Source organism: Gekko japonicus, unplaced genomic scaffold (assembly GCF_001447785.1).
Source record: "Gekko japonicus isolate JY-2015 unplaced genomic scaffold, Gekko_japonicus_V1.1 scaffold3061, whole genome shotgun sequence".
Taxonomy (NCBI): Eukaryota; Metazoa; Chordata; class Lepidosauria; order Squamata; family Gekkonidae; genus Gekko; species Gekko japonicus.
In genome coordinates, this window is record NW_015160929.1 from 74,422 (window position 1) to 92,671 (window position 18,250).

The following is an 18,250-nucleotide window of genomic DNA, read 5'->3' on the forward strand; positions in this document are numbered from 1 at the left end:
TGACCCTTTCTACTTTTCCTTTCAGTTTCCTCCCCACGTGTCCCCTCATATCAGAGAAATTACCCCTTTTAAAGTTAAAAATGGTTGTGTGAGTCTTTTTGGCCAATTCTCTATTTGTACAAATGATGAACTCAACAACATTATGATCACTGTTTCCAAGCGGTGCAATCACTTTTACATCTCTCACCAGGTCTTGAGTGTTACTTAGGACCAAATCAAGGATCGCCTCTCCCCTGGTAGGTTCCGTGACCATCTGCTCCATAGCACAGTCATTTAGAGTGTCTAGAAACTCAATCTCTTTTTCCCGGCTAGAACACATATTGACCCAATCAATGTGTGGGTAGTTAAAATCACCTATTATTACACAGTGCTTTTGTCTAGTTGCTATCTTTAAGGCATTCATCATTTTATAATCCTCCTCTATCTTTTGATCTGGTGGGCGATAACAAACTCCCAGTGTTAAGTTTCCTTTTGGCCCCCCTATTTCAACCCATAGAACTTCCAGAAGCGAATCCAATTCACTTAGCCTCTCAATCTTTCTAGACTTTATACCCTCTCTGACATACAGAGCTACCCCACCTCCAACCCTTCCCCCCCTATCCTTCCGATATAATATATAACCGGGAATCACTGTGTCCCACTGATTTTCCTCATCCCACCAAGTTTCAGAAATACCCACAATGTCTGTTTAACCTTCCTCTACCCAGAGTTTGGGCAAATATGCAAGAAGGGTATCACTGGTTTTTTTTTTGTTTTTGAAGGCTCAAAGCATTATATCACCTGAAGCAGCTGAAAGATCTGCTTAACAAAATTCCTATACTTCTTTCCCAATTTCGGCATTGCCCTTCCCTTATCTTCCTAAGCTCGCTAAACAAGACAGGAGTGACCGCTACCAGGAACCTCAATTTGCTCTGTGTCCACCACAGGCGAAAGGTGAGGAAGAAGCGTCCTGCATAACATCCCAATTCATTTCCCCCCCATGGATCCTGCTAAACCTACGATAGAAAATCTGTGAAACAGCAAAAAGTAAGTGCCATAAGAAAACATATGCATCTTCGGGAAAAAATTAGCAGAACAAATTTTCTTTTAAAGCGTCTTCTGAAACTGAAATGTCCAAGCAGCTTTTGGGGGGTGAGAAAGATCCTGGCCTTCTTGGGAGCAGAAGGGGGGGTGGGAGTCAAGGACATGAGAGTTTGTATGTATTTTAAAAATGTATACCCTTCTTTTCCATTAAGAGAAAGAGAATTCAACACTGCTTCAGCATACTCCAGTATACTCTGGAGTTCGGTTCCTTGATTCCTGTAGAGAGCACTGACAGAAACACACAACTGTCTGGCTTCCTGTAACTTCAAGCAGAAGGCTGAGACAGGTAATTATGTCAATAATAGCTATGTAATGTAAAGGAAAGCAAAGTTAGTTTAAGGAATACTAGAGATGTGAAGGCCCGGGAAAAAACCGGAAAAATTTGGAAAAAACCCAGTTTTTTCCCGTTTTTTTCCTGAAGCCTTTTTGTTTTTTTCCGAAAAATTGGAAAAATTGAAAAAAGAAAAGAAAAAAAAATTGATTATGGAATGTTTTATTTTAACATGATGAATAAAATATTTTAAGACAAGGTGTTCAAATATTTTCCAAATCATTTCTAATAAATATATATCAATCTGATACCATATATATATATATATATATGGTATCAGATTGATTGTGGGTGGGTATTCTGTTTGTAATAATTGTTTGGATACACTATATTTTTAATATGCTAGTTGTGATAATTTCATGCCAAGTAAAAATGTCCATAGTCATATTTTATGTTCCTAAAGTAAAAGAATGACTTTCAATCTAGAAAAGACAAAAGAAATGCTAATGTAGCATTTTTTCAATTTTTCCGAAAATTTCCATTTTTTCCCGAAAAAAACCTGGGTTTTTTCCCGAGCTTCAAAATTTCCGGAAATTTTACATCTCTACGGAATACACGCTTGGGCCTCCCTATTGAAAGACTAGCGGGAGGAAAACTCTCCCTTCAATTTTTTGAATGATGGCATTACAATCTGATTGTGCAAATATTTTGAGCTGGTATGAATTTACTCTGTATCTTAGTTATGGCATCTTTATGAAGTACAGCTGTGAGCTTGTGCAGCCACTAACTCCATCAATGCTACGGGATGAAAAGGGATCCACTTAAAAGCCACTGCAAGCATACAGACCTTCAAAATACCCAGCAAATCCAGGGGTCGGGGTCATTTGGGGGGGGACGCCATCCCCCCCGGGTGAGGTGCGGGAGGGCGGGGCCTGGAGCTCCCTGCTGGTGCCCGCTGGAGGTCGCCGCCGGCTGTGAGGAGGACACACTTCCGGTGATGTCAGGGGGTGTGGCATATGCTAATGAGTTATGCTAATGAGTCCCCCTAGCTCTTTTTCTACGAAATGACCCCTGGGCAAATCTCCCAATCACCTCAGGACTCTGCACGTATAGTTGTTGCATTTGGACGACACAGTGTATTCATGTTCTGGATCTCACCTCACCACAACTCCTTGCCGTTGTGGAGTTGCCATTTTTACTTCTTCTTTTTTTTACAAAACCCTGCAGTTTGATGAACCCATCCCTGGTTCCGTATCAGAGGCACACACAATAATACAACAGAGGACATCAGCAAGAAGAACACACCTGGGACCCAGGAGCAGAGCAAACCAACCGAATCAGCCCTTGCAGCATCAACCAGGCTGCAGTGCTGCACATTCCAAGATGTAAGTTTTTGAAGAAGTCTTGATCTATCATCTCCTTGTGGAGTTGTTTTTTTTAAAAAAAAACTATAAACTATCAAGGCAAACATTTATTAAAAATTGAACTGTTGTAACGTAACCTGTATGCTATTGAATAACTAGCAAAATCGATTCAATCGAAAGGCTCACATGAAGCAGACAAATTGCTCTCCTCCTTGCAAACATTTGTTGGTCAGGGTTTAAACAATCATCTTCAGTGATGTCATGCCACTGAATACCAGTTGCTGGGTGGCAACAGCGAAGAAGAGAAAGAGGAAGTGGAAGAAGGAAAGGTGGAGGAGGAGAAGGAAGAGATTGGATTTATACCCCACCCTTCACTACCCCAAAGGCGTCTCCGAGCAGCTTACAAACTCCTTTCCCTTCCCCTCCCCACAACAGACACCCTGTGAGGTAGGTGGGGCTGAGAGAGCTCTTTCAAGAACTGACCGTGAGAGAACAGCTCTGAAGAGGCGTGGTTATCACCTTCGTGCCCTGCTTATAGCCTTCCCTGGGACACTGGGGTGGCCAATGTGCAGAGGGAGATGCTAGTCTTAACCTGATCCAGCAGAAATCTTTATTTGTCAAGCAGCAGGCAGGGGAGACAGGGAAAAGACCAGGAAACGAACCTTTCTTGATTCCTCCCACCGACCTCACTGTTGTCCATATGGTCACCAAGCATTGGCGGTTGCTGTTTTGCCCACGTGGGGAAGAAGAAGAATCTTCCCCCTGACCCCCTGAAAGGTTAGTGGGTGGCACTGACGGAGAAGCACAGATAAATGCCACCATCGTCCTGTTAGAGGATGGCTTCCTGCAACCAACCACAGAAATCAGAGGGCGCCATCATCTTCAACAAACCAGAGACACGAACGAAAGTTTTTCCTCACTCAGCCAGTGGATTGCGTTATTACCCACTCGATGGATGGCAGTTTTTAATTCAGCATCCTCCAATAAAACCGCAACCCCATGCCCGTTGACCTGGAAGCAAGCCCCACCGATCAGTCTAGAACTTATCCACAAGTCGGTATCCGTAGGACCAAGCAGTAAGAGTCTCTGAAAATGATTTCTACCGTCATGTTGCCGACCCCCTAGGCGGACCTGAAGACCCGCAGAATTACAACTGATTCCTAGACTACAGAGGCCAGTTCCCAATTCAGTGTTCCCTCTAAGCCGAGTTCGTGTGAGCTAGCTCACCATTTTTTAGCCTCCAGCTCACACATTTTTGTCTTAGCTCAGGAAGGATGGCTCCAGAGCAACCTCATTGATGCAGTAGCCAAACTGCTTGCTCACAACTTCAATGCCAGAAGCTCACAAAGTAGAGTTTTTGCTCACAAGACTGCACGACTTAGAGGGAGAACTGGTTCCCATGGAGAAAGTGGCTGCTTCAGAAGCGGGAGTCTACAGCATTACACCCTGCTGAGGTCTCCCCCCCAACCCCTGCCCTCCCCCAGGGTCCACCCCCAACTCTCCAAGGGTTTCCCCATCCAAAGTTGGCAACCCTATTTCGCAAGTGTGGAACACCACTATTTATATTTATTTATATATTCAATTGGTACCGCGCGAACCTCCCTGCAAGCGGGCTCAGGGCGGCTTACACAGTTGGTACAGAAGCACCAATAAAACACAGAAAATCAAAGTTAAAAGAATTCAAACGGATCACAAAATCATGAAGTGCTAGTGATCCTTCAGTAGTTACTTAAGGTGGCGTGCAAAAAATGTTTGCAAGCAGACAGGATGTTGGAGCGTGTCACGTGCTCACTGAGTCACACGCTCGTTCAAGCAACAAAAAGCCACACACTCACCACCGCCTCTTCCTCTTTATGCTCCGCCTTGTCTTTCTCTTCGTCGCTCCCCGCCTCGCCTCCCTCCTCTTCGTCGCTGCTGGATGATTCCAAGATCTCGCGCATGTCCATCTTCCAGTTGGCGGGTATGACTTTCAGGCTGAAGAAGGAGCTTGCTGCTTGCAACCCTTCGGAGGAAAACGGGGCCCGTGCTTACTCAACTCAAGGTACTGAGAATCAAAACTGCATCATTACCGATTAGGGCTAGCCTGGCCATCTCGTTCAACCAGTCTACGTTTCAAATTAAGTCTGCCAAGTTCAATGCAGGGCTGTCCAGAAATGGGCGGAAAGAGTAATGCCCGGGGTTTTAACCACACTAAAGAGGCATTCTTAAATTTATTATTTTGTATCTAATGAATACAGAATTATGTACCAATAACTGGCTCCTTTTCTCACGGTCACAGACAGCCTGAAATTGTCATTCTACGTTTGTTAATTGTCCAGTTCTTATAATATGGTATATTTAAGCCTCAATGTATCTCAGTCCTCTGTTATTTACATGGGATGGAGAAAAGCATAGCAAAAAATCCTGTGCGGTAATGTTTGCTTTTGGGAATGCCTTCACAATCCCAGATGAGAATAATACATGGAACAAGAAGAAGAGGAGATTGGATTTATACCCCGCCCTTCACTCGGAGTCTCAGAGCAGCTTACAAACTCCTTTTCCCTTCCCCCTCCCCACAACAGACACCCTGTGAGGTGGGTGGGGCTGAGAGAGCTCTGAGAAAACTATCCTTGAAAGAACAGCTTTGCCAGAACTATGGCTTGGCCAAAGTCATCCAGCCAGGTGCAAGTGGAGGAGCGGGGAATCAAACCCGGTTCTCCCAGATTAGAGTCCATGCACTTAACCACAACACCAAACAATGTAAAGGAATAATCTCCAGATTATATGAGATGGAGTTATAAAAACCTTTCATTATGCAAATGAGTTCCTGCTGGACTTTTTCTACAAAAAAAGCCCAGCAGGAACTCATTAGCGTAATAGGCCACACCCAACAGCAGAAACTCATTAGCCTATTAGGCCACATCCCTGATTGCACCGCTCATTAGCATATGAGGCCACACCCCTGTGTTACCAGAAGTGTGCTCATCCAGCCACACCCACATTTTGCTTCTTATTCTGTTTACCTTGTTTGTTGTCAAAACCCAGGGCTTTTTTTGTAGAAGGAACTCCTTTGCATGTTAGGCCACACACCCCTAATGCAGCCAATCCTAATGAGTTCCTGCTGCTGGGTGTGGCCTGTTATGCTAATGAGTTCCTGCTGGGTGTGGCCAACTCGGGAGCCAGCCGGAACTCCGTTCCTGTGCGTTCCTGCCCCAAAATAGCCCTGACCTAAAGTATGCTGTCGAGCCGTAACCAACTCATGGAGACTCCGCAGAGTTCCACCTCATGGGATTTTCAAGGCAAGAGTAGTGTTCCCTCTAAGCTGTGTGCGTGAGCGGTTGCTCATTAACACAGGAAGCCCCGCTCAGCAGCAATCTGGAGCCACGCCGCGTCTTGCACTGCCCCATTGTCCATTTGAAGATTACAGCAGTTATATTCTGCTCTGGATGTGAACTGCTCTGCTCAGAAGGGGAAATAGACTAGAGGGAACATTCGGCATGAGCAAAGGTGGGTTTGCCATTGCCTTCCTCTGCATAACAGTCCCGGTCTTCCTTGGTAGTTTCCCAGCCAAGTACTTGGTGTCTGGATTCTAACAAGAACAAGCTAGTCTGGGCTATTAGGGTTAGTGCAGTTGAATTGTACAGAGTCAGTATTGCCTATTGTCAGGGCTTTTTTTGTAGGAAAAGCCCAGCAGGAACTCATTAGCATAATAGGCCACACCCAACAGCAGGAACTCATTAGCATACTAGGCCGCACCCCCATGTTACCAGAAGTGTGGTCATCCAGCCACACCCACCTTACCCTTCTTATGCTGTTTACCTTGTTTGTTGTCAAAACCCAGGGCCTTTTTTGTTGCAGGAACTCCTTTGCATGTTAGGCCACACACCCCTAATGTAGCCAATCCTAATGAGTTTCTGCTGTTAGGTGTGGCCTGTTATGCTAATGAGTTCCTGCTGGGCGTGGCCAACTTGGAAGCCAGCCGGAACTCCGTTCCTGTGCGTTCCTGCTCCAAAATAGCCCTGCCTATTGTCCAAGGTCTCAGGCAAAGACCTCAATATTTGAACTGCTTTTAACAGGGATTCTAGAGACTTCCAAATTGCAAACTGATGTTCTAACACTTTCCACCCACTAAAAAAAGTTTGGAACCGCACAGCATGTGGCATTTTTGCCCCACTTATAATTGAAAGGTGAAGTAACCTTTTCGCTGTCACTGGAACAAACAGACTCTTATTCCAAATTCTCATCCTGCCATAAGAACATAAGAGAAGCCATGTTGGATCAGGCCAAGGGCCCGTCTAGTCTAACACTCTGTGTCACACAGCAGCCAAAACCCAGGTGCCATCAGGAGGTTCACCAGCGGGACCAGAAAATTAATAATGTATTAACAAGTGCCACAAAATTCTTCATTATTTTTGTTACACTTTAAGTGATCTTGAGAATGCCAAATGACTGATTCCAGCATAAGGAGAAGCTTAGACGCACATCAGCCCTCTAGAAGACTTTTAATTTAAGAGAAACCCAGAGATTTCAGAGGAAAGTTTGCACTTGCCAAGTTTGGCGACCGTGATGTCAAATGCACCACAACCAGTCGTCAGGTAGCCCTGTCATAGATCTGGAATGTGGAGGGGTACCCTCCTTCTCGTTCTCAGCTCTCTCCTGCTCAGCTTCTGTGTGCTATCTTATGCTTGACCTTGTAGAAGTTCCAGCTGCAGTTTACACGGCTGGGAGTGTTAACGGCTTTTCTGCTATGCTCGCTTGCTTTGCTGCGCACGTGAAATATATCCATTGGTTCATGCTTCCAGGGGGAATGTTTGATTTCATTTTAAGTCAGAGGCCCTAGTACTGACAGTCATTCCTGACACAAGCTGTACACGTGTTCTTTAGTACTGGATCCACTAATAAACAGTTATCTTCTTATGAAGCCCTGTGTGGTGTGACCTAAGGAGCCTGACAGCAGCAAAGGTAAAAGGTAAAGGTTTCCCTTGCTCGAAAGCCAGTCGAATCCGACTCTAGGGGACGGTGCTCATCTCCGTTTCCAAGCCGAAGAGCCAGTGCTGTCCAAAGACATTTCCGTGGTCATGTGGCCGGCATGACGAAACACTGAGGCGCATGGAACGCTGTCACCTTCCCACCCGAGCGGCACCTGTTTATCTGCTTGCAATTCCGTGCTTTCAAACGGCTTCGATTGCTAGTGGCCAGCATTACTTCTGAAGTACTCACACGCAGCTGCAAGTAAACGTAGATCAACATCCCTTCATACACATTCTTTATCCTAAGAGTATAATACTTCTGACGCTGAAAACCTCGAGTGCGTCAATCTAGATGACAAGCAGGCAACTGCCTCAGGCTTGTCGAGGGAATGAACAAATCCTCTTCGAGGAGGACTGTGTTGCTGTGACTTCCTTCCCACCCGTTCCAAGATGCCCCTCCTTGTGCGATAGCGGCAACTAGGTAATTTTGGAAGCGCGGCTGCGCTTTGTGGTTCTGCTTCCAGTCTACTGAGCTAGGGAGCAGACAACACGGGTAGGCGGGGGCAGACACACACATGAACACAGGAAGCTGCCTTACACGGATTCAGACCCCCCGGTCCATCAGGGTCAGTCTTGTCTACTCAGATTGGCAGAGGCTCTCCGAGGTCTCAGGTTGAGGCCTTTCACATCACCTAGTGCCTGCTCCTTTAACTGAAGATGCCAGGGATTGAACTGGGGACCTTCTGCGTGCCTAAGTATGCCACAGACTCTCGCTGCTTATAGCACCTGAGCTGCACAATGGCCACCTGTGCTCTCAATAGGAACACCTTTGTTTTATTGGTACCCTGGCGTTTATAGATCTACGTACCCTGCTCACACATGTTATGTCAAGGCAGGTGTTTCTCTAGATTGAGCAAGGACTGTGTTGCACTTGCGTAACCAAATCCCTGAAATGCACTTGTTCACTGGGAGGCTGGACTAGATGGACCAGTGGTCTGATCCAGCAGGGCTTTTCCAATGTTTTTATGAAGGCTTTGGCCTCTGTGCCCTGTTGTTGGCCCTCCAGAGGAACTGGCTGGCCACTGTGTGAGATGGGAGGCTGGACTAGATGGATCCTCAGTGGTCTGATCCAGCAGGGCTCTTCCGTTGTTTTTATGAAGGCCTCGGCCTCTGTGCCCTGTTGCTGGCCCTCCAGAGGACCTGGTGGGCCACTGTGTGAGACAGGATACAGGACTAGATGGACCCTGGTCTGATCCAGCAGGGCTCTACTTGTGTTATTAAGGGTACTTAATCTTTTCCACATGCAGTGCTTCAGCTGCAAACCCCCTCCCCCCAAAAACCGGCATTCCACATGCCTGTTTTCTGCTGCATGCACAACCTGGATCTCGAATCCGGCAGAGGAAAAAGTGGCTTGGAGGCGAATTCCAGTGGACAGTCAGCAAAGGGGGAAAGGAATCGCATTTTATTTTAAAATACTTCTATCCTTCCTTTGACCCAAGGCAGAGCTCAATGCTTAAGAGCCAGAGCGGAGAAGAAGTAGGCTTCTCCACTGCAAATCCAAATCTTCCTCTAAAATCCCCCCCCCCCCCCCGTGAAAAAGTGGCTGATGCTGTTTTCTGAGTCGCGTTTTATCTAATCTATACTTAGTCCACAGAGACCTTAGAGCTGCCTGGAGAAGAGGCACTCTCCCCCCTGCACTGTGTCTAGGCTTGATCTCTGGAACATGTTTCCTCAGCTTGCAAGCTCTAAGCTCTACATTAGAAGAAGAAGAAGAGAATGGATTTATACCCCACCCTTCTCTCGGAGTCTCAGAGGCTGGGCGAGTGGGCATCAATGTGTTCAAGTGCAAACTGATGCACACTGAAGCCAAAAATCCGAACTAGAAGAAGAGAAGAGATTGGATTTATACCCCGCCCTTCACTACCCAAAGGAGTCTCAGAGCGGCTTACCAACTCCTTCCCCTTCCCCTCCCCACAACAGACACCCTGTGAGGTAGAAGAAGAAGAAGAAGAGATTGGATTTATACCCCGCCCTTCACTACCCAAAGGAGTCTCAGAGTGGCTTACAATCTCCTTTCCCTTCTCCTCTCCACAACAGGCACCCTGTGAGGTAGAAGAAGAAGAAGAAGAGATTGGATCTATACCCCACCCTTCACTACCCAAAGGAGTCTCAGAGTGGCTTACAATCTCCTTTCCCTTCCCCTCCCCACAACAGGCACCCTGTGAGGTAGAAGAAGAAGAAGAAGAGATTGGATCTATACCCCACCCTTCACTACCCAAAGGAGTCTCAGAGTGGCTTACAATCTCCTTTCCCTTCTCCTCTCCACAACAGGCACCCTGTGAGGCAGAAGAAGAAGAAGAAGAGATTGGATTTATACCCCGCCCTTCACTACCTGAAGGAGTCTCAGAGCGGCTTACAAACTCCTTTCCCTTCCCCTCCCCACCACAGACACCCTGTGAGGCAGGTGGGGCTGAGAGAGAGCTCTTTCCAGAACTGTCCTTGAGAGAACAGCTCTGACAGAATGATGGCTTGCCCAAGGTCATCCAGCAGCTGCAAGTGGAGGAGGTGGGGGGTCAAACCCAGTTCTCCCAGATTAGAAGAGACGAAGCTAGATGGTCGTGCCCTCCGGCCAGGGAACAGAACCACACGAGAACCAATTAAAAACCTGCGCTGAAATCAATGAGATTAACGGCACTTGGGCTCAAGATGTTGTAACTGTAATCCAAACCACAGCTGCTTGGAGCAAGTCTCCTGGAAATTAATTATCCTAATTCTTAGGGCTGAACTGCCAGTCCTGTTATTATACAGGCGATATAATGATGGCAATGTCACATCTATTATCACGTATCATGTCTTCCGTTGAAGCGACAACACAAGCTACTACCCTGCGCAACTCATTCGTTCCTTAGTCATCAAAAGGATAATCGTTGGCGTTTACCTTTTGCAGAAGACAGCTCGGATTTTGTAATGTTCAGGATGTCTAATTCCTCAATGTCCTTTCTTGCTACCGAATAGCTGAAAGAGAATTGTTTTAATAAGTTTATAACTTGGCCGGCTTTTTAGTGCGCCAAATATCTTTCCACGGAGTCCTCCATTATATAAAAACAAAACAAAAACAGTTGCTTTGATGGTGACGAATGCATGCAGCCAGTGGCAAATCCCATTCTTAACCCCCCACCAACTATTTCGATGTTTAAATTAAGCAGAGTTAAAAACGTTGCAAACTTGAATCGCCCACAGCCCAAAGTACCGTGCAAATTTAAAGGGTTCGATCCCATTGGTGTGTAAGCAAATCCTTGAGGTGAAGGATGTTTCCTCATCCCCACCTTCCCGCAGCATCCCCGTGGTCACTAGGGTACAAAGGGCCAAAACAAGGAGAGGGCCCTTCCCTCAAGTTCTCACACCCAAATTCTTGCGCCATTGCTGTCTCTCCACCAGGGCCAACACTGGCATGAGACTGAGGCGGGGGAAATTTTGCCCAACTCCCTATCCTCACTGCGAGGCCCCCTCCCCCCCCCCCGGCCATAGAAGCCTGTACTGCAACACCGGTAGAGCCCTTTTGACGGACTGCAGGAAGCGGAGAGTGGGAGGGGGGGGGGGGGGGGGGAGCCACTGCCTGCAAGCACCTTCTTCCTGCACAGCCGTAATAATTAAAGACTAAGTATTTTAAGCATCATTTAAAACCACAAGCGGGTATGATGGGAGTCGTGGCACCCAACTGCACAAGTGCAACTGGATTTCGGCTTTTGATTTCCACTTTTTAGCTGTCTTTGTGCAAAAGTGTTAGGCCAAAAGTGGAGATCGAGCCCTATGAGGAAAGGCTGGGGGATTTGGGTATGTTTAGCCTGGAGAAGAGGAGGTTGAGGGGGGGACAGGATGGCTCTCTTGAAGTATCTGAAGGGCTGTCCCTTAGAGGAGGGCAGGGAGCTGTTCCTGTTGGCAGCAGAGGAGAGGACTAGCAAGGATGGGTTTAAATTAAGGGCACCAACTGGATAACAGGAAGAACATTTTGACAGTCAGAGTTGTGCCACAGTGGAATCAGCTGCCTGGGGAGGTGGTGAGCTCCCCCTCCCTGGCAGTCTTTCAGCAACAGCTGGACAGACACTTGTCAGGGATGCTATAGACCAGGGGTGGCCGAACTGTGGCTCAGGAGCCACATGCGGCTCTTTTACACATATTGTGCAGCTCCCGGGAGGCTCCTCATCTATTTGCTCTCTCTCTTTCGTTCTGTCTCTCTTCCTTCATCCCTTCCCCTCCCCTTCCCCATCTATTTGCTTTCTTTGTTTCTCGTTCTCTTTCTTTCCACCTCTTTCATTCTTTCTTTCCACCTCAGACACATAAATATCATTAGCAAACAAATAAATATCATTGGACAAATAAATATCATTCTCGATATCTGTTTTTACCCCCTTTTGTTTTTATTTTTAGCAGTCTCGTTTAATGTTAACGACAAGCAAATCTGCATATTTCCCAATAAAAACGTGTGCGATATTTGTTCATGTCTTGAGGCTCGCAAACATCTGACATTTACTCTGTGTGGCTCTTATGTTAAGCAAGTCTGGCCGCCCCTACTCTAGACTGATCCCGCATTGGGCAGGGGGTTGGACTAGATGGTCTCTATGGCCCCCTCCAACTCTGTGACTCTATGATTTTATGATTCTACAAGAGCCAGGGGCACTGGTGGCTGAGTTCAGATCCTCGCTCAGCTGAATGCATCTGGACAAGTCAGTGGCTCTCAGCCAGATTTCCCAGTCTGCAAAGCGGGGAAACAGCAAACACTCTGCAAGGGCAGATTAGTCACAACGAGAGCGGCACAGTAAACCAATCTGCACTCGAAACCCCCTGAAACATTGGAAGTACATTTTTACGTTATCTCAGTGCAAATTTCGTGAAGAGAAGAGATTCCGATACAAGCCAAATCCAGTATTTCTGCCAGATATGAAATATTATGAACCACATTCCTGCACAGTTTGCATATGCAAGGACACGGACGCTCCCTGATGAATAAATTGCAGGGGTGCGTATTAGGCCCTACGGGCTTTAAAAAAACCAAGGCAGCGTAAGTCGGCCAAATTTAGTTTGTTCATTCGTGGTATCGCACGTTAAGGCATCTAGTCTCTCAACCAAAAGGGAATCCCTTTTCGCAAGGAAGACTGCCGTTTCCCAAAGCAGTCTTCCACAAAGTTTCCAATGCCATTCCTGGGGCCTCTGCTGGTCCCTCGGGAACAGCTTCCCACATGGTGCAGGGAGCTCCAGCAAGAAGGGGCGTAAGGCGAGGTCCACGCTTGGGATTCGAGCCACTGTTTCCCAGAGGTTATCTTAGGTTTCGTGTGGCGGAAAATGAAAACGATGGCTTCTCTGACACTCAGCATTACCTTGCATGAACTGGGCAGCAACTTGTTTTGACACCCATCTCACAAAGTTTTTGCCAGCGTGCACAATTTAACCGGCTGACTCGTCGGAAGGCAGAGGGGTGATCACTGAAAACAATCCGGAGTTTTCAGACACCTCGATCACGTGCCTCTCCTATGTGTTTATTTCACTTAAACCCCCACCATTCTCCCCAATGGGGACTTGAGTATCATTCTCCTCTCCTCCATTTTATCCTCACAGCAACCCTGTGAGGGAGTCGGGCTGAGAGGGTGTGACTGGCCCAAGGTCACCCAGCAATAGGGTTGACAGGTCCTGACCTGCTGCCAGCGGGGAGAGGGAGCCTCTTTGCCAGGATCTCCCAGCACGTGTGCCACAATGACGTCACCACCCGGAAGTGATATCACTGCACTGGGCACATCGCCGGGGGGTGGGTGGGTCTAGAATTCAGCCAAAAACTCTATGGTACCATAGAGTTTTCAGGCAGAGTGCCAGAGCAAGGGTGGCCAAACTTTGGCTCCGGAGCCGCATGTGGCTCTTTCACACATAGTTTCCTCTCCTTAAAGATGGAATTTGGTAGTGGGGAGAGACTCTTAAACTTTCTAAAAGCATTCTCCCTTTGCTCCCAGCCTCTCATTCAGAGTCGCCTCCCGCAGGGCGGCTGGGGAAGCTAAATATCATCAGCAAACAAATTATCATTGGACAAATAAATATCATTATCAATATCTGCTTTTACCCCTTTCGGTTATTATTTTTGGCAGTCTCATTTAATGTTAATAAAAAGGAAATTTGCATATTTCCCAGTAAAGACGTGTAATGTTGGTTCATGTCTTGCGGCTCTCAAACATCTGACGTTTATTCTATGTGGCTCTTACGTTAAGTGAGTTTGGCCACCCCTGTACTAGAGCGTCCCCCAGAGACGTGTCCGGCATGATGTCACCTTTGGGTGACGACATTGCACTAGGCACGTTGCCGCAATCCCTGTACTTTGGGGGCAGGGTTCCCCTGCCGGTCAGATCCAGGCTGGCAGGTCGAGGGGCCCTAAAGCTGGCAACCCCACCCGGGGGGGGGGGGGGGGATGGCAAACCTACCCAGCAATCCTCTATGGCATGAGTGAAGACTCAAACCTGGATCTTAACTGCTACACCACGCTGGGTCTCTTTTAAGAGAATACTTCAGTGTATTTCATCCCTGAGTTCCTTTCAACTCTCAAGATAGGGAGAGGCAGATTTCAAGCGCTCAGCCCAGGAAGTCGCACCCATCTTCGCTTTATGGGAGACTCATTGAAAAAAAGTGACCGACTGCAAAGGGACAAATATGAAGATAAGCCAGTCATAATACAATTTTGACAAAAACGGTAGGGCCTAGTGATTTTTTAAAAAGAAAAATAAGACAAGCGGAAGGAGAGAAAAAGTGATGCACGTGAGAAATATCTTCTAATATCTTGGTGAGTCTAAAAGACTAGGGATGGGCATGAACCAGGAAAATGGAGGTTTGTGGAGGTTCATGGGATCTCATGAACCACAAACTTCCATGAACCTTCCCAGTTAATGAAGTTCGAGGGAAAGATCTGAGAACTTCCCTTCCCTCCTTTTTGCTGGTGGCAAGCCATTTCTGCGATCCCTCTCCCCCTCTCCCCGCTTCCCACCATGAATCGCATGAACCTCCAAAATCACATGGAGAGTTGTGGACAGGGATGGGCACAAACGTCCAGTTCGGGAACCACAAACTGGCAATGTTTGTCATGAAATTGGGTTTGTGATGAGTTTTGTGCCCATCCCTACTAGAGATCTTTGGCTAGGTCATTTCAGCGGGAGGCGACTCTGAATGAGAGGCTGGGAGCAAAGGGAGAATGCTTTTAGAAAGTTTAAGAGTCTCTCCCCACTACCAAATTCCATCTTTAAGGAGAGGAAACTAAATATTGTAATCAAGTGGTAAGTTTAACTTACACTCTGTACATCACTTCAACTTCCCTCCCCCCTGCATTTGGGCCTATATCCATGGTAGTAAATACTGGCTGTAAGTTTTCTGCTGTTGAAGCGACTAACCGTGTCTGAAAATTCTCTCCAAGAAACCTTAAGGTGCAGTTGATCCCTGTCCTCAATAACCAAAGTTTTCCAATAAGTTTATGCTTGGTGGTGGAGGAAAGTGTCAACGAGCGGCGGCCAACTTGAGGTGAGCACATAGGGTTCACAAGGCAAGACACGATCAGAGGTGGTTTGCCACTGCCTGCTTCTGCATGGCAACCTTCCTTGGTCTTCCATCCAATTAATGACCACGCGTGATCCCGCCTGGCTTCCAAGACCTGACAAGATAGGGCTAGCCAGGTCAGGGCAAGTTTATACAGTATGCCTGCCTCTGAGATTATCTTAAGAGGCAGCATCCTACTAAATCCAAGCGTGACCTCTTCAATCTGACCAGGATGCCACCCCCTGCACTAATCTGGGCTGCGTGAACACGTTTAGAGAACTTTACCGTTTTTGAAACCGGATCTAAAAGACTTAATAGGAATTTAATAATATGGTTTTTATCTTCATTTTGTTAGTGAAATTAGTTGATTCTTCGGCATCTTTGCAACCCACCCCAAAACTCGGAAATGGCCAGGATGGAAGGCCAAGACCTTTCTTTTTTACTCACAATTTGGAATCTGCAAAAGACCGGACTAAACACTGGTCCTTCTTCACCGCTATCTCATCGCTGCAGCTGGGGGATAAGACCTGAAATTTCAAAACATCACACTGAGGATTTGTTCTTTTGTTCCCAACTTGAAGAAATTAACGTTCACAACAAGTGCTTCTGTCTTTTAGAGCAAGCAGCCAGTAAATTCTCTATAGGAAAACAACCAACTTCGAGGCAGAAAATGAAGGGCTGTGCAAAGGGACAAAAAATCCTCTCCCTCTCATACAATAATAACACCAGAGCTCAGGGACAGCCAGTAAAATTCAATTAGCAGATTAACAGAGGCACAAGAAGTAATTGTTCACACAATCAGGAACGTATGGAACTCATTTCCATAAAATATGGTGACGGTCCCATTTTTAGTTGGTTTAAAATGGGGCTCCCCTATATGGCCGTGTCACCTGCTGACACCTTTCCCGGCGCTCGCCAAATCTTTTTAGAAAGTGGGTGGGGCTGGATGGGGGCTTTGTCCCTGTGAGGCTTCTGATTGGTCATTGGAGATTTGATTGGCTGTGCAGGTCTTTAAAAATGTTGCTTTGACAGCAGCTGCCAACACAGCACAGAGACCTTCATTGTGTGGCGGAGGGTAAGCTGCAGCGGCCATTTTGTGGCTGGCTCCATCTCCTCTAGCGCCCGCTTTGTGGTGGTGCCTATCACCCTGTGTCAGAATTCCAGAGGTGCCCGCAGGTTCAAAAAGTTTTGGGGGGGGGGCCACTGGTTTAAAAGAGTCAGATATGTTATGAAAGTAGGGGAGGGGTGTTAATATTCGTCAGCTGAGACCGCTAAATGGAAGCTCCATGTAGAAAGGCAGAGGCTCCCTGAACCCCTGGTGCTGGCGAGAGACCCCTACCACTTCAAATTACAGGCTCATGGACGGTTAACACAATACGTACCATGAGATGGCAACCAAATTAGACAGACCCTTCTTTAAAGTTACTTATGAATAAATACACAGGTGCTCAATGAAACTTATATGATCCTTGTTGTTTGTATCAATACAACAAATTACAACATCGTCTATTTCTTACAATAACCAATAACAACAAACAACAGCATGTACTCTTGTTCCATACAACTTTGTGAAAGATTTTGCAGCGTATACTTTTGCTCAGCACAGCTCGTGAAAGATTCTGACGGGGTCCCGGTTTACTTTCAGCCCGTTTCTTTTAATCAAAGAATCCTCACACGTAAAGACTACATGAATGAAAGACTTTGGTAATATTTCTATGGTATACTGCTCCTGTTTCAAATCGGTCTCTTCTTCAAAGAAGAGTCTGTTTATATTGGTTGCCATCTCATGGTATATATTGTGTTTGTATTGAGAGACCACTGCCACCGTCTTCTACACCCTGCCCATGAAGAAACAGATGACATTGGTCAGTCACTGGAAAACAGAACCAAGGGTTAAAACGGCCTGACCCAGCAAGACAGGTTCTATTCAGCAGCAAAGCGAGCCTCGGCTTGTTGTTCCAGGGACAAGCTTGAAAGTCCTTCAGCTTGCACACTACTCTTTCCATGCAGCTTAGATATCACACACATCCTAGCTCCCCCCAAAGAACCCATTCTGGTGTGACTTCCAATTAAATGCAATGACGAGCTGTAATAGGGTTGCCAAGTGGAAAAACCTGCGGACCAGGGGACTCCTGGTCCGTGGCTGAAGCGCATGCGCGCCGCACGCACGTCACCAGGAAGTGATGTTATGATGCCGGGCACGCTGGGGGCGGGGCCACGGTCCCTCGGATGACCGTGGCCCCGCCCCCAGCGTGCCCGGCGTCATAATGTCACTTCCTGGTGACGCGCACGCCGGGGTGGAGTTCCCCCCGGGGCCCAATCCGCCGCCGGCGGGGAACGGGCCTCTTGGGGCGGGGGTTTCCCCGCCCCCTGGGGGGACTTGGCAAGCCTAAGCTGTAATTTGTTGGGAATCAGGAAGGCCTTGATAGCCGAGCTCTGCGTAGAGTAGGAGGAAGTGTGAGCGCCTGGAGAGTCCCAACCAAGGCTCCCTCTAAGCTGTGGAGTCTTGTGAGCAAAAATTCTACTCGGCGAGCGACTGGCACTGAAGTTGTGAGCGAGCGATTTGGCTACTGCATAAATCAGCTTGCTCTGGTGCCCTCCTTCCTGAGCGGAGACAAAAATGTGTGAGCCGGAGGCTAAAAAAACAGAGCTAGCTCACACTAACTCGGCTTAGAGGGAACACTGGACAAGGCTTGCTTTTGTAAGGACATCCCAACATGGCCGTTAAGTTCTTAATGTATCATGTTTACTCCTGCAAATACAAAGGAATCGAGAACATTTCCATCATGAAAGTCCCTTGCCAATGCCAACACTTTGCACCCACACCTAAAATCATATTACAAAAAGAACAGCCATTAAATTACATAGTGATTTGTTTGCAAGTGTTTCCAAGCTGAAATGTGCCCAAAGTTTAAGAACATCAAACTTTGCAAGCTTTGCTATCTGCATCTCGGACTCGAAAGTGAACAGACGTTAAAAAGTTCGATGAGCAGGACAAAACGATCAGAACCTACTGTGTTCAA

At 47.0% G+C, this 18,250-nt stretch overlaps 1 protein-coding gene across 1 annotated transcript in view; it reads right to left on the reverse strand.

The window, feature by feature from the left end:
* ARID4A (AT-rich interaction domain 4A) overlaps nt 1–18,250 on the reverse strand; it is a 108,207-nt gene that overhangs the window by 56,296 nt on the left and 33,661 nt on the right. The window contains exons 9-11 of the mRNA XM_015424967.1: nt 15,675–15,754; nt 10,606–10,682; nt 4,554–4,720 (exon numbers count right to left, since the gene is read on the reverse strand). Coding sequence (XP_015280453.1) covers nt 4,554–4,720; nt 10,606–10,682; nt 15,675–15,754 — 324 coding nt within the window. The remainder of the gene's footprint in view (nt 1–4,553; nt 4,721–10,605; nt 10,683–15,674; nt 15,755–18,250) is intronic.